Below are 17,226 nucleotides of genomic sequence, written 5' to 3' on the forward strand. Positions count from 1 at the left end.
TCAATGTGAGAGTTAGTTCGAACTTGCAATACACAAGCGCAGTTCTGAAAATAGCGACTTTGGCTAAATTATGGCTGAGAGAAGTCGACTAAAACAAAAAACTAAGGAACTAGAGAAACGTGTATCCCAAAAGAAACAATACCTACATACTTTACAATTACAGAAAGAAAGTTATTTAAAACTTACATCTAAGTACAGTTCTTTTACCCCAATGATCTCTATTTTCGTCCAAGATTCATATCAAGCGGTAAGTTATATAAGTAGAATTACATAAATAAGTACAAGATACATCGTCCCTATCGCAAGAAACCTATCATTTGGCTAAGAGTATCGAATGAATATATATAAGTACATATATCACTTGTTACAGTCATTTCTTTTTCAATAACAATACTTTTTATGGCGACAGGAAAGTTATTACGTAAATATAGCTTTGCAAATGGAATTAAAGGAAAACAATAATGCCACTGTAACGTAGAATTAAGGGTAATTTTCCTCGTACGGCGAACCGTGGCGGGCGCGGCATGCCTACGTGAATGGGCGGAATTCCTTCGAAATATTACAAAATTCTTTATGAATTTTTATTTTTAATAGCCGTAGGGAGCTTGTAAGGTCATTTGCGATTTTATAAGCGATTGCACCATGTTTTCGCGTTATAAGAAAATCTACTTTTGATTTTGTTACCGACTGGCCAGTTTTGGATACGATTGCCTCATACTATTTTTTCCTCACATCGTCTGATATACTCCCCTTTGATATACTCAGTATACTGCACGCGAAAGGTAATTGCAATCTGAAGTTGCAACTGCGATTTGCGCAGGTCATAGACTAATAATTAATATTAAATATACCTACAAGTCCAACTAAGATTTGTTTTTCTACAATGTGCAGTCTATGGCTCGTGCTCAGTTTTGAGTATACTTGTTTTAAAATTAAATACTTATGCTACAAAAACCCTTCAAAAACCCAAGATCTCTGTTCTAAAGACATCATATTCGGTAATAAACGTCCATAATTTCATATTAAATACAGGCATCAATTTATCATTTTTTTTCCTACATAGAAATCCTAAAATTATTTCAACTTTGTGGAGCTCCCGCACCGAGGGCGGAGCCTCTGTCGGCGACGTACCCTAACTCATTTATCACATTTAACGCCTTTTGCTTCATGTAGCGCTGATAAATGGGTTTTCACATCTTTACCGGCTTCGCGATTACCTTGCTGCGGATATGTTAAATATGCATCACTGTTGCGAAGCTGAAGTAGCAATGGGCAGAGCACATCATTCGAAAAACCGATAGACGTTGGGGTCCCAAAGTGCTAGAATGGCAAACTCGCACCGGAAAGCACAGCGTTGGAAGACTTCCCAATATAGTAAGCGACAGGTCGAGATGGCAATCGAGGAGGGTTAATCCGGTGCAGGCGAGCGCTGGTGACGTGCGGGTGTGCGGGGCGTTCCCCGCCTCACACCCCGTGTAACCACAACATTCAGCTGAGTTCGGGCCTTTTCGTTGGCACGACACATTTTAGACACTAGGTACCTATATTTTGTTTGAATTAGATTTTAAGGAATGTTTTTTTTTGTAAATATTTGTGTTTGTGTTTATAGTGTGTTGGATCAACCAATAAAATGATTTCTATTCTATTGTATTCTATTCTATTACAATCTCAACCTGTCGCGGAATATAGGTGGACAGACGATATCAAACGAGTCATAGGGAGCTGCTGGATTCATCTGATGCGAGACCGTAGCGTGTAGAAGTCCCTACTGATACTGATAAGGAGGATGCTGATGATCACTGCTGACTTAAAATGAAAATGAAAATCTTTTTTATTCGTATAAACTTTTACAAGTGCTTACGAATAGTCGGATGCATCTACCACTGGTTCGGAATGCCTTTCCTGCCGAGAAGAACCAGCAAGAAACTCGGCGGTTGCTCTTTTCAAATATTTGATATAGGTACAAGATTATGCCATGTATAAAATAGTATTTGCAGTCTTGTGCGTTGCTGGAACGAGCTGCAGGTCAACAAATCCACGCTCTTTTATCATTTAGATAATCTTCAATTGTGTAATATGCTTTTTTCAGGAGCATATTTTTAATAAATTTTTTAAACTTGTGCAAAGGTAAGTCCAAAATAGTTTGCGGGATTTTATTATAAAGCTATCGAAAAAGTATCGAAAGCTTGTCACCACTGATTCTTTTAATCCGCCCCTGAGAGTCGCTGTACACTTGGCATTAATTGAACAACCATCACCTTGGATTTGTCGAAGTGTGCGAATGTATCCGGCGACCTCACTTCTATCATCAGGATTGCATCCGCGTCGTGCTTGCGAAATATTCGCGAGCGTGTGAAAGCTCCTCACTCACACATTCGCAATACACAAGAGCCCACCGTACAAGTACATTCGTTTAATTGATTAATTGTATTAGTACAAGGAGAGCAAGACGACCTCCCTGGCGCAGTGGTGAGCGCTGTGGTCTTATTAGTGGGAGGTCCCGGGTTCGATTCCTGGCAGGGGTTTGGAATTTTATAATTTCTAAATTTCTGGTCTGGTCTGGTGGGAGGCTTCGGCCGTGGCTAGTTACCACCCTACCGGCAAAGTCGTGCCGCCAAGCGATTTAGCGTTCCGGTACGATGCCGTGTAGAAACCAAAGGGGTATGGGTTTAATAAAAAAGCTGCCATACCCCTTCCAGGTTAGCCCGCTATCATCTTAGACTGCATCTTCACTTACCACCAGGTGAGATTGCAGTCAAGGGCTAACTTGTACCTGAATAAAAAATAAAAAAAAAACCCGCAGTTAAGTAGATCTACTGCTCGATGGCGGTAGAATGACAGCTACAACGTCACGATCGCAATCACCTCTGATTGGTTGACGCTCACTCACTATTGGCTACAGTGCTACAATGCATTGTTGCAACAAGAATAACACAAAATCAGCCTACAAGGGCTAACTTGTATCTGAATAAAATAAAATAAACATAATCTTGTACCTACGATGGCACGGAACCCTACGCGTGCAAGTCCAACTCGCATTTGACCAGGGCGATTGTCTTAAGGGGACTCAGTTCGGTGCTTTCTTCATACAAACGTAGGAGGGAAATTACAACAATATTCGATATTGTACGCACAAAACTAAGAATTATATCGATTTATCTCGTCATTATCTAGGTTTATTGATATATAAAACATTAAAAAAAATATTGATTTAAAAGTTACGAGGCTCAAAAGATTCCTATTTTAACACTAAATTAATGACAACTTTGGGCGTAAATAAATAAGATTAGGGATATGAAAATTCTAAAACAATTTATCAATACACGTAGTTTATTTATTCATTAGTTGAAATAACTTTACCTTGCAAACATAAATTCAGCAGTTTTTTCTCAAAAATACTTTTCCTAAACCCTTTTCGCGCGCTTGATTTCGGTGAAAATCATCGTGCCTCTCAACTTTCTCATACAATGTCAAGTGAAAAGCAAACATGTTACCCACGTGCGCAGCCAATTTCGGTCGAGCGTCCTGCGTCACCTTAAACCTGCACAATCATTATTACAATCTCAATTGTTCTGATTGGCTGAATTTGTGCGATTCTTCTTGCAACAATGAATTGTGGCCAATAGTGAGCGAGCATTAACCAATCAGAGATGATTGCGATCGTGACATTGTAGCTGTCAAACAACCGCGGTAGGGCCACGGTTTTTGTATCATTATCTGACAGGTAGGAATATCTACAGCCGTCTCATCGTTCTCGTTATGATATGGTATAATATTAATGAGGGTTATTTATAGCAGACTGCACATTGCCTAGCGCCGCGCGAGGAACCGGCCACGGCCTCGACGGATGATCAAGTAGTTACTAGTTACATTCCTACTCCTAGCAGATAGGTATAGGTACCTACACACCGAGCGTCTGTGCACATTAGTACGAAAAGGCTTTGGCACTTGAATGACATAGACAGGGGGGCGTAGTTGTAGAACAAAGGCTACCGGCAAATAAATCTCCTCAATTTTGAGGTATGTAAATATTGAAAATGTCAATATTGAAAATCGAGTAAGTTTTATCTAATTCTAACTGAATGAAAATTGGGAAAGCCGCTCCTGTTTCCACAGCGAGAAAGAATAAAATAAAACCATTGATATTCCATGGACTTGCAACCTATCATGTTTACCTGCTCAAATAGGTACTATATTTACGTAGTGCTAATTATAGTTATAAGATGCAGACACATTTATGCTGTAGGTAACTATTAACAGTTTATCGTAATGTTAAAATATATGGTATGGAATATTTAAAAATGAACAGTGAATTTCAGATTTTTTACTTAGCAACACCACATACAAGGGACAGCGTGACATTTTACAAGATGGCGGCGTTAGTTCCGCTTTTGACCACGCGCCAAAAGATCCTAGTCGCACTGTACGTCACATAGATTTGCATTTGCACGCGACCCTCGCCGGAGGTCACATATACACACATACCACTCCTCGCCCATATTAGTGAGTTGTTCCTACCGATAATGATCAAACCGCTTCCCATTTAACATCAGTACCTACTCAGTTATTATGCTGTCTCTCCACATGTGCGAAACTTGTTTATTGCCGTGCGTTTACATATTCGCCATCGCAATTGGCATCTCAGAACTTCTAGATACATTATTATCTTTAGAAAGATTATTATTACTACTTACTTACTAGGCTATTACAGCTTTCTTTCGAGATAACATTACTTAAATGTCTTCATGATGTAAAACGCGTGATAAAGAAAAATAAATAATACCCAATGTATACTACAATACCCAAGAGTCGGTTAAAATAAACTGTTAAGTTTAGCTAAGTCAACACCCATTCAACTCGGAGGTGTCTGGCCGGGATTCGAATACCACTCGTAGATCCATTAACATATTCGCTGACAAAAGGCCAAAGGGCACGCAGCTTGCGTGGGCGGGCGGGCGGGCGGGCGGTCTAGAGACAGCAGAGAGTGCGAGCTTTGACGCTCGATCGATGCACCACGGGTGCCTCTGTGCTGCGTGCAACACTTTACTATAGTACACGATTGAGATGGCAAACCTTGCTGCAAATATGTTAAATATATGCATCACTGTTGCGAAGCTGAAGTGGCAATGGGCAGAGCACATAATTCGAAAAACCGATAGACGTTGGGGTCCCAAAGTGCTAGAATGGCGAACTCGCACCGGAAAGCACAGCGTTGGAAGACACAGCCACGATACAACCAGACACACACAGCCATAGTGGGGGGTCTTCCAACGCTGCGTCTTCCGGTGCGAGGGCGCCATTCCAGCACCTTGAGACCCCGTCTATCAGTTTTACGAACTATGTGCCCTGCCCATTGCCACTTCAGCTTCGCAACCCGTTGAGCTATGTCGGTTACTCTAGTTCTCCTACGGATCTCCTCATTTCTGATTTTATCACGTAGAGAAACTACGAGCATAGCTCTCTCCATCGCCCGCTGAGGGACTCCGAGCTTTCTTATGAGGCCCATAATTAACGACCATGTATCCATATGTCATCACTTGCAACACGCACTGTTCGAAGACTTTAGTCTTCAAGCACTGAGGAGTTTTGAACATCTCGCACTTTGTAGTTTGATGCCTTATTTTTATAGTGACACGAACCATTGGTTTAGGTTTGTGAGGTCACTTCAGTCTAGTTCACTCTGCCTCAGTTCTTACAAGCAGCTTACACAGTTACACAGTTACACCGCATGTCAATTTTACGTAGGTAGGTAAAAACATAAATATTATGTCGAAAACCATCTATCATACGAGGTCGAAAATCTACTGTTGCGGTAAAGCCCTTTCTATAATAATACACAGTATAGTAACGGTATGTACAGTAAATCTTTTACGTAACTACAATTACTAAAGTAATTACTAATAATTGAAAATTTATGAGCTCAATTTCGTAGACTGAATGAGATAGTAATTTTAGTGATTAGTACTTAGTGATCATGCGTCATGTTTCTGTAATGAACTAAGTGTACAGAGCGCGAGAGTGGAGTGGGTGTAATTGCTAGTGTAAGCAAAACGCTGCGATCAAGACGCGAGATAAATCACTTCTCTCCCCTCACCCCACATACCCGCGCTCCGCACTGCTTTGTGAATTGTGGGCTTAGTATAAGATTTTACGATGAAAGAATTCGAGCGTTGCTTCAGCGTTGCAATGACCTGTTGCGTTGCAATGAGCGTTGTAGACCTTCCCCCCAATTGTGTAAGAATAACCATTTCATGGCTATCGCAACCTCAAGAATTCTGCCCTTTGATTGGCTGTGAAAAAATGTAAACAGCGAATCAACCAATCAAATGGCAGATTTTCTTGACGATTGCGATAGCCATGAAATGGTTATTCTTACACAATTGGGGGGCTGAACTGCCTTGATAACGAAGCTTAAGTTTTTCCAAGTGCTCCAAGCTGCAACGTTGCGAAATTAAAATCTTCATGATCATCAGTTCATTAGTGGTCCGGCGATGGGTTTATCGTGGGTTTCGGCACTAAATGGTGTTCAAAAAGAAACACAAGATTGTTCAAATTACAGATTTCATTAATTATTTTACTAACGGGTGTTTGCGTTGCGAGATGCGTCTTTATTTCAGAATTTTTGGTCTTTCAACATTCTTTCAACGCTGCGCCTTCCGGTGCGAGGTCGCCATTCCAGCACATTGGGACCCTATATCTCTCTCTATCGGTTTTTCAAACTATGTGCCCTGCTCATTGCCACTTCTACTTCGCAACCCGTTTGGTGAGACGTAAAATCTCATGCTAAGCAAACTGAGAACGATTTAGTGCTCCACTAAATGCCTTCATTAAAACTTTTGCAAAACAATTAAACTACTTAATGTAGGTACATACTCAGTTGATAAAATTGAGATAATATAATTTTCATATTATATTTTTACATTTTTTAATGAAAATATTACAATGAAAGCTAGCCTTATCTAATAACTATACCTACAAATCATGCCCGCGTGGAATGGTGCCAAGAATACTGGCTGCATTTCCGCGCTGGACAGCCAGGCTGATCCGTTGCGCAAAAAATGAGCCAGCCCTTCTGTCACCAGATGAGGCTATTATAATCGCGGTGAAATACATAATATCCAGTACGCTCACTATAACGTACCTAAACTAATAAGGATTATTCAAATTAGTAGTAACTAGCTGATGGATGCCCGCGACTTCGTCCGCGTGGATTTAGTTTTTGGAATTCCGTAGGAACTCTTTAATTTTCCGGGATAAGAAGTAGCCTATATCACTCTCCAGGTCTTTAACTATACGCATGCAAAAATCACGTTTATCCGTCGCTCCATTGCGGCGTTTATGACGTTTTGTCGGTCTCAACGACAGGGACAACGCTCAACAAATCTGTTATCTCCTTTTCTAAAGGTCTATGTTCATTACTTTCGGCCGCGTTCTGTAGTTGATCCGCTCTGGATTCGCAATTATCCTCGGCACGTCTCGTTCTGTGCAAATAGCCCCTAAAGTGGCTTGTTGACACAGACCACAATAGCAGACATATTGAATATCCGTAATTTTGCTACTTCCATTATGTTAGTTTATTGACACACGAATGGAAGGGTTGGTGAGGGCGGCACTGGTAAACATTCCTCATGTTTGTTATTACTCTACTACAGTCACTCACTCACTGCCACAGCTCAGGGTTAAGAGCCAAGGAATCTGTCTGTCTGTACGTCTGTATGTCTGTCTGTATGGCCTGACTGTTTGTCTGGTAGGTATCTATTTACCTTACGGCTCAACCACTGAACCGATTTTGACGAAATTCGCTACAGACCACTCCTGAAAATGAAAATAAAGGAAATTTTTAACCTGGAAAATGCCATATTACAAAGCCTCGTTCTATCAACACCTTTTACGGCTCAACCACTGATCCGATTTTGCCGAAATTCGCTAAAGAGATAGCACTCCTGAAAACGAAAATAGAAGACATTTTAACCTGGAAAATGCCCTAGAGATATTTCAGTAATTTCCAAACCTTGTTTAGTACTACCCACAATTTACGGGTCAATCACTGAACCGATCTTGACTTTTGCAAGTATTTGCTACAAATATATAGCACTCCATGATGATGGAAATAAGAGGTTTTTAACCCGGAAAAATCAAGGAGTTTCCAAGGAATATTTAAAACCCAAATCCAGTGGACGAAGTTACGAACATCAGCTGCTTTTCAATAAATAATAGTAAGCTGCTATTCCTGTTCTTTTGTTGGATGCCGCCTGCCGACTGCCAGCGGATTGCAAAACGTTCTGCGTTTAATTAATCGACTGCACTGATTTATAGGGTCATGGAGTGCGGTGACCAGTGAACACTTGGAAAACGTATCTGAATCGAGTTTTAGGACCCTCACAAACTACACTTGCGGCTGCTAGGTGGATTAGTGGATGTAATTGCAAACTGTCACCTTCTACACTCCTGACAGGAGCCCAAGGAATTTTTTTTCGTAGCCCACTATGTACTCGTAACTTTTAACAGCAACTTAGTCTTTGAGCTAAACCTAAATTGACTGTTTCGTGAAATCGCACATTTTTCAACACAATTAAAAAAAAACTCTGTAACTACACGTCATCTTAGGATGTTGATCTTCTTTGATATCGACAACTTATCGATTGCAGTTTATCAATCAGGATATCCATAACTCACTCCATACCGAACACAAGGTACATTTAATGATATAGACCATGGACTGACACATTTTCATTAATAAAGTCGTAAGTTAATCATGTAAGTTACTTACGTGAGTGAAACTTACAGGTAGTGTGAATCAAAATGACTCCTCACGCGCCATGGGTCAACTGTAATGTCAAAAGTACGGTTTACCTTTAAAATAATGACTAAAATCGTACTTTTGACATGAAATTTGACACAAAAAGTTTAAATGGCGCGTGAGGAGTTAAATTTTACGCTCTGCGAGTTTTAGGACCCTTACAAATTACACTTTTTATTGGCGCTATTTAGTGAGAATGTAATTATAAAAAGCCTCAATAACTCAACCGGTAAAGGAGTGGACTGAAAACCGAAAGGTCGACGGTTCAAACCCCGCCCGTTGCGCTATTGTCGTACCTACTCCTAGCACAAGCCTGACGCTTAGTTGGAGAGGAAAGGGGAATATTAGTCATTTACCATGGCTAATATTCTTAATTAAAAAATTAAAAAAATAAATAAAAAAAAATTGCAAACTGTCGATTAAATTATTTATGTATAAATTGTAAATCGTAGATATTGGTGCACCCCACTATCGGCGATCAGGATTTAGTAGTCTGCTCGTGGTATTGCGTAGGTACTCGTGTCGGTGGGTACAAAAGTTAACGACCTCAGTGACGCGGATTGCGTCGAGGCGGTTTTTTCTCGACCCCGGCGAGACGGTCGCCAGAAGGTTATTCGAGCTGGAGACTAGTGTTCGCGAATCTACCATATCTGCCCTTTTTCTATTACCAATACTTGGATATTTAACTACCTACGCACTTATCTTTACTTAAATAAGTATAAAATTAAACTAATAGCTATATTTAACTTTACAACAATCAAAAAATGTACCCATAGAAGGTTTTGAATTTTGAAATACGTACATTCAAAAAGCGCGAAGTATGTACAGTACACGGCAAAAAGTAGTGTACAGCGCAGCGGCCTTTAGAATGACATTTTGGCTAAATAAACTATAAGTAAGTAGAGCTGTAAAGTTGCGCACAGGTATAGAACCCTTTTATATTTACACTAGCTTACGCTCGCGACTTCGCCCGCGTGGACTATACAAATTTCGAACCCCTATTTCACCTCCTTAGGGGTTGAATTTTCAAAAATCCTATCTTAGTGGATACCTACGTCATAATAGTTATCTGCATGCCAAATTTCAGCCCGATCCGTCCAGTAGTTTGAGCTGTGCGTTGATAGATCAGTCAGTCAGTCAGTCAGTCACCTTTTTCTTTTATAATATACTAGCTTATGCCTGCGACTTCATCCGCGTGGACTATACAAATTTCAAACCCCTATTTCACCTCCTTAGGGGTTGAATTTTCAAAAATCCTATCTTAGCGGATACCTACGTCATAATAGTTATCTGCATGCCAAATTTCAGCCCGATCCGTCCAGTAGTTTGAACTGTGCGTTGATAGATCAGTCAGTCAGTCAGTCACCTTTTTCTTTTATAATATACTAGCTTATGCCCGCGACTTCGTCCGCGTGGGCTATACAAATTTCAAACCCCTATTTCACCCCCTTAGGGGTTGGATTTTTAAAAATCCTTTCTTAGCGGATGCCTACGTCATAATAGCTATCTGCATGCCAATTTTCAGCCCGATCCGTCCAGTAGTTTGAGTTGTGCTTTCATAGATCAGTCAGTCAGTCAGTCAGTCACCTTTTCCTTTAATATATTTAGATTTAGAAGAAGATGAAACAAACTAAGTTGTAAAATTTGGAAACACAAAAGTATTTTCGGAGTCCTGCAAACATGAGAATAAGAAAAATATCTACGATATCTGTCAAATATCGAATAAAATACTTACGAAAAATGTGAAATTTATTACAGTCAAAGTCAAAGTCAAATGATTTATTCAAAATAGGTAATAAATTACTCTTATTGATGGTCTGGTATGGTGTTAGATTTGTAAGATATAGTGGTGATAATTATAATGCAAACTTAAAACTAAAGCTACGAGGGTTCCAAACGCACCCAGGTCTGAGAAGAGCCCACAACAAACTCAGCCGGGTATTCTTTTTATTATCACCACTTTACAAAATTATTGAAACTTATTAGAACTATCAAATAAAATATAAAAAGATTTACGAAAAATATATAACGGGCTATCACTTAGGGGGGTAATTTTAAAACCATTATTAGGTTCAGTTACGGGTAAGACAATTTTGAAAAAAGTTTTAAGCAAGATTAAAGGCTACGGAACCCTACCATATGCATGTTATGACACACACTTAACCAGTTTTCATATTACATAGGTACTTGAGAGATAATTAAGGCAGGCAAGGAACGACATTTTATTGCGTTGATAAAACCCGTTACTCACTTTCGCCTTGAAAGTTATTGGAAGGACGAGACGCGCGTATCTGATATCCTCGCGCAGGGCTCCGACCTCCTCGACCCGAGCGGAATCCTCGAGAGCATTCACCTGCTCCCGTTGTTCGATCGCTTCCAAATCTTATAGGCTTGTTATTCCGTCGTCATATTCGTGGCGAGCGGCGATTGTAATGTTAATGTGGATTGCCAACTGCCAGCTGCCGGACGTTTCCCCTACTCCAGTTTATTCTTCTTTGTGTTTAGGTCCTAGTGGGGTGTCTGCCAACGCTAGGGTTTTCGATGCGAGGTCGCCATTCCAGTTATCCATACTATTGGTTCTTCGAACTATTTATAGACAGTTCAATCCATGATGACGCGCCCCACTCTTTATCCCAATCAGTTACAATGCAAATGTGCTATGTACTGTTAGAGTGTGAGTTCTATCGTAAGTCGTAACGCAACGATCAGCGATGTGGGCACACGCACAAGAAGATAAATTGGATGAAGATCACTCTCCGCACCCGTGGTTTCCCCGCACGAACAGTAGTGGGGCGCGTCTTCGTGGATTGAACTATCTATACCTTGCCCATAGCAGTTTCGCTTCGCAACTACAGTTGGCAACCCATTGAGCTATGTCAATTACTTTAGGTTTTCAACGGATCTCCTCATTTCTGATTTGATCGCGTAGAGAAACTCCGAACTCAGCTTTCTCCATCGCCCGCTGAGTGATTTTGAGCTTTCTTATAAGGCTCTAATTATATGGCGAATGTTTCGGATCCGTTTGTTGTCTTTCAATCGCGTCGCGGATTGAAAGACATACGTCGACGGAGCAACTGATCAACGTGATTTTTAGCACGGGCATAGGTAAAGACATGGAGGTTAGGACCTGGATGGACCTGACGTACCTAGTTTACTTTTATCCTAGAAAATCAGAGTTCCCGCGGGTCTCGATTCCATCGTGCCTCTATTGAAGTAGATCAACAAGAAACATTTCTTACACTATATTTTCAAAGAAAAACTGATAGATGCCTGTCGAAAAGATTTATTATCGTACTTTGAAAGGCAAATGTGAGGTCTGTGCAACAGACCGGGGCTAATTTGAATGATATTAAGGCACACGTCGCTCTCCCTCGGCGTTGTGGTGACGGGGCAATATACAGGGGTTATATTGCATCTTCAACGAGCCCTGTCCTTATCTGTTACATTTATTTATGACTTGATGATTCCCGCGAATTCATCCGCTTGGATTTAGTCTTTTCAAAATCCCGTGGGAACTCTTTAATTTTCCGGGATAAAAAGTAGCCCCCGTAGTAGTCCCCGGGATGTAAGCTAACTCTGTACCAAAGTTCATAAAAATCGGTTTAACTGTTGGGCCATGAAAAGCTAGCAGACCAGACAGACACAATTGTGCATTTATGATACTTATCAGTATCGATATTTCTTTTAAATAACGTTTACAAGTATGTACCACTTTTGAATAGTCAAATGCATTCATTCGTAATGTCTATCTCACGGAGATCAATCAAAGATTCGATTTACAATAATAAGTTCCATCTAAAAAGCAACGCTTTTGAATCATTTACATTTTCAGGAGCTTATTTTAGTAAATTTTTTAAACTTGTGTAATATTCCATATTCCTCTTCACTGCACTCTTGACGTTGTCTTTTCGTACCTACTCTTGTCATAGTCTTGTCTTAATCTTGTCGTATTCTTCTCGTTGTCTGGTCGTACTCTTGTAGTTGTTTTGTCGTAGCAAGATATGAAAGGCTAATTGATAAACATCACGAATACTACCAAAAAGTCATCTGCAGATTGGCATTGAGAACAAAATTAAGTATAAGGGTATTATACTCACAGGTAATGGAGTCTCGGTAGTCGCAGCGGCGGCAGTCGCGCGAGCGCGCAACCGTCGAGCCACAGTCGCGCGAGCGACGCGCTGCTCAGCGCGCCCGCCGCCACCGACTGCAGGCGATTGGCAGACAGGTTCCTAAGCATATTAAATACAAATAGCATCACAAAAGGCTGGACCGTGTTTGGTGGCGTGCTCTTGGAAAGGCCTATGTAAAGATTGGATTGGATTGGATCACAAAAAAAAAGAAACGGAGATAGCCTAGTTGTTAAGAAGTCTCCCCCCGCTAGCCAAGTACGGATTGGTAGAATTCACACACCTCTGAAAATATTATGGAGAACTCTCAGGCATGCAGGTTTCCTCATGACGTTTTCCTTCACCGTCAGAGTGGTATTTAATTACTTAAAATGCACATAACTCCAAAAAGTTACAGGACGTACCCGGAATCGAACCCCGAACTCCTCAAATACATCTTATTCACTCTTCAATTTAAAATACATTGAGATAAAGTGAAAGTTAAGGGAATTCTTAAAATATTTTTAAGACGAGTAAGAAAACAGGCTTTTACGCAAAATACTTTTGGCGCGCGATGCTGCTTAACAGATGTTCTATCACTGATTTTATTTGGCTAAAACACAAAATCTTCCAATTTCCTGAGCCATTTTTGGGAATCCAAGTGGCAATTACATATTTTCTCCTCGCTTGTTTCTTTGCACTTTCGTTCGGCACCGCGCCAGCCACGAGCTTTCATTAACCGAATATGCAAAAACATCGCCTCATAGGGACCTTTGGTTGGAATGTCTGACACTGAATGTATGAGGCGGTGATAGCCCAGTGGTTACGACGTCCGCCTCCTATTCGGTAAGTCGGGGGTTCGATCCCGGACACGCACCTCGAACTATTCGGAGTTATGTGCGTTTTAAGAAATTAAACATCAATCAAAACATAATGAGGAAACCTGCATGCCTGTGAGTTCTCCATTAATGTTCTCAAAGGTGTCGACTTGACCAGCATGGTAGACTATGGCCAAACCCTTGTCTTAGTTAGAGGAGACCTGTGCTCTGTAGTAAGCCAGCTATGGGTTGATCATGATGACGATGATAAGTGAAATATCAGTGACTAAACAGTATTCGATATTCAATCTATCAGTATATTTTACGCTTAGAGAGCGTAGTGTTTCATTCAGATATTTCTGTTTGTTGAATTATAATGATAAAGGAAGACTCATTAATCTTTTCTGAGAGTAGGTTATAGATATCTAATAGAATAAGCCCATGTTTTGAAAGCACTAAAGCGCATGACGCGTCACTGCCTATAATTCTTTAAAGCCTACGCGTATTTCTTATAACCATGCATTATTTTTTGAACAGAACAAGTGGAATGTATCAGTATGCGTGGAAGTGAAAAAGCGTGGATTTATTTAGCTTAAACGTTGCAACCTTAAATTAAATGGGACATGGGACCTATACCTATCTGTCACGTCCAAGGAGGGCAAAATTTCTACTTCGTGATTACGTCGCTAATCTTACTGCACTTATCGGTCGAGTAAATTTTTTGGTGGTTTATTATCACTTTAGGATCAAATTAAGACACTTTTCAAAAATGGTAAAATGGCTTCGGAACTTAGGTTTCTTGAAGGGCGAGGTGGCAAGTGGTAACAACAAGCAAACAACCCGGGTATCTTTAAAACAAGAGTGAATCTTCTAGGTAAACGCGTCCCATCTTAGGCCGCATCATCACTTTCCATCAGGTGTGATTGTAGTCAAGCGTTTGCCTATAGTGAATTTAAAAAAACAATTTAAATAAGAGATATGAAAATTAAAGTTTAAAGCCGTGTATTCATTAGGGGACAAATGTCCCTCGACACGCGTCTCCACAGACATCACGCGAAATCACGCGACGTCACCCGATGTCTTGTCTCAAGACCTTTTTCATCCACATTATGTAGTCACCGACACCAGACGTCATGTCGTGCGAAGTCTGGCGAAATGTGCTGCTCGATTTCGGTAGAATCACCTCTGATTGGTTGACACTCACACAATATTGGTCACAATGCATTGTTGCAAAAAGAATTCCATAAATTCAGTCAATCACAACAATTGAGATTGTTATAATGATAATGCAGGTTTTTCGGAATCGACCTGCAGGTGACGTCGTGCGATGATATCTTTAGAGATATCGCGGGCGATTTGCTCCCTAATTAATAAACCATTAAAGGTCGTACTCACAGGTCACGCAGTGCGGCTGCATCCTGCAGCACGTCGGATGGTAGCGCGCTGATGTTGTTGTGCGACACGTCACTGCAACAAATACATATATTTAGCAAAATGTGGCGATAGGCTGGTAGTTAAAGACTTAGGGTCTCCTATTCGAGGGTCCAGGTGAAGAAAAACATCGCGAGGAAACCTGAACCACTAGTAGGGTGGCGATGGGTGTTGATGAATTACACTCCTAACAGCTAGGATACTCGTGTGGCTAGGCCTTCCTCGTACACTCAAGAGAACATTTCGATCTATCCATTTCACGGGCGATCTGCCGGATGATCTAGATTCTAGTGTCTTCTGCGGCTGTTAGGGAGGAGTAGACAATACAGTCAAGCATACAACAATACAATACTCAAGTATTCACTCAAAGAGCCGAAAGTGGAGATGTAGAAGAAATTACCATAAAAACTTTGTTGTACTAATGTCCCAATGTATCGATACTATAATATCAATTCATAATAATCAGCAGACCCTTTGTTTCATTATTTATTTTAGTTTTTATTGAACTACCAACAGATCATACAAAAAAAGTTTCCATGGTTTAGGTTAGGTACGGCAAAACCTATAGAGGTTTGAGCAGTTATACTATTTTATGTATTTTATGTTATACCTACTACGTAAATAGTAAAAGTAAGTGAAATAATTTCGTTTTCATGCTTTTACTGTTTTGCTAGTTCCGTTAAATGATTAATGGTTATGGTCCTCGAGAATGGTCCAACTCCAGTAGTTAGACTAGTTAGAACAATAAACTAAATCTCGCAGAGACATGTTAGTTTCCTTTGGCGGGAATCGCAAAAAGTAGGACACCAGATACAAAGTGCGTCATGGAGTTTGGGAGAACTAAAGCCTGATGCGACGGAAACAACTTGACAGATTGTCATAAGAAATTTGCTGACGACTTAAAGATTTTTAAAGCTATTGAAGCTACATCAGACTCTCTAGCTCTTCAAAATGACCTAAATTCTATCTCAGATTGGTCTGCTAAAAATAAACTGCCACTTAATATTAAGAAATGTCTACATATAAAATTTACCAAAAAACGTATGCCACTTCAGACTTCATATACACTTAATGGCCTTTTGCTGGATGAAGTAAATGAGATCAGAGACCTAGGCATTATTATTGATAAAAAACTATCCTTCAACACGCACATAGACGGAATAGTCAGTAAATGCTATAAACTATTAGGTTTTATCTGGCGCAACTGCAAATCTTTTAAGTCGTGTTTGGCCCTTAAAGTGGTTTATACTGCCTTAATTCGCAGCTTACTAGAATATGGCTCCAGCATTTGGAATCCATCCTATAAAGACCCCATATTAAGAATAGAAAGGGTTCAAAAACGATTCCTTTTTCTGTTAACGGTACATCAGAATAAAAAAGCAGAATTAACATCTTACAGGCAAAGACTGAGCTATTTTAAAATAATGACACTTGAAAACCGACGCTGGGTATCCGATCAGGTACTTCTGTTCAAAATTTTAAACTATGAAATTGACTGCCCAAACATTTTACGCAAAATAATTTTTTCTGTGCCTCGTAAAAATTCGCGATTTTCTACGTACAAGCCTTATATTATAAGGGGATGCAGAACAAACTTAGGAGAAAACAATGTATTGATTAGAATATGTCGCGAACATAATAATCTTTTTAAAACTGCGAAAAATATGATAATAGATCCTCATTCACTCTCCTTGCAGCAGTACAAAAAAATGCTGCATCAGTATATTGATGCAGCATTATAAACTCGTATGCTTCTTCGTAATTTTTCTTATTTTTCTTGTTTTACGTAATATTTAGTATTTAATATTTAGTACTATTGTAAAATGCAGTGTTTTTATTTTTTATTTTTTCATATTTGTATTTTTAGCTTTAAGTTAACTGGTAATCCCGCACTTGCAAACTTTTAAAATGCATGCCGGTTTGCCAGTAATTGGGTGTACACTCTAAATTTTTTCTCTGTGAACTGTAATTGTTATTTTATAATATTATGTGTACTATCTGTTGGCAAACCAATAAAATAAAATAAAAAATAAAAAATAAGAATGCGCGTGTACACGTGAATGATTTGGGC

At 39.9% G+C, this 17,226-nt stretch overlaps 1 protein-coding gene across 1 annotated transcript in view; it reads right to left on the bottom strand.

Moving 5' to 3' along the window:
* Positions 1-17,226, bottom strand: part of rk (G-protein coupled receptor rickets) — an 81,386-nt gene that overhangs the window by 44,918 nt on the left and 19,242 nt on the right. Inside the window, exons 2-3 of the mRNA XM_034980387.1 lie at positions 15,120-15,191; positions 12,898-13,029 (exon numbers count right to left, since the gene is read on the bottom strand). Coding sequence (XP_034836278.1) covers positions 12,898-13,029; positions 15,120-15,191 — 204 coding nt within the window. The remainder of the gene's footprint in view (positions 1-12,897; positions 13,030-15,119; positions 15,192-17,226) is intronic.

The sequence above is a fragment of the Maniola hyperantus genome, chromosome 22 (genome assembly GCF_902806685.2).
Source record: "Maniola hyperantus chromosome 22, iAphHyp1.2, whole genome shotgun sequence".
Classification (NCBI taxonomy): Eukaryota; Metazoa; Arthropoda; class Insecta; order Lepidoptera; family Nymphalidae; genus Maniola; species Maniola hyperantus.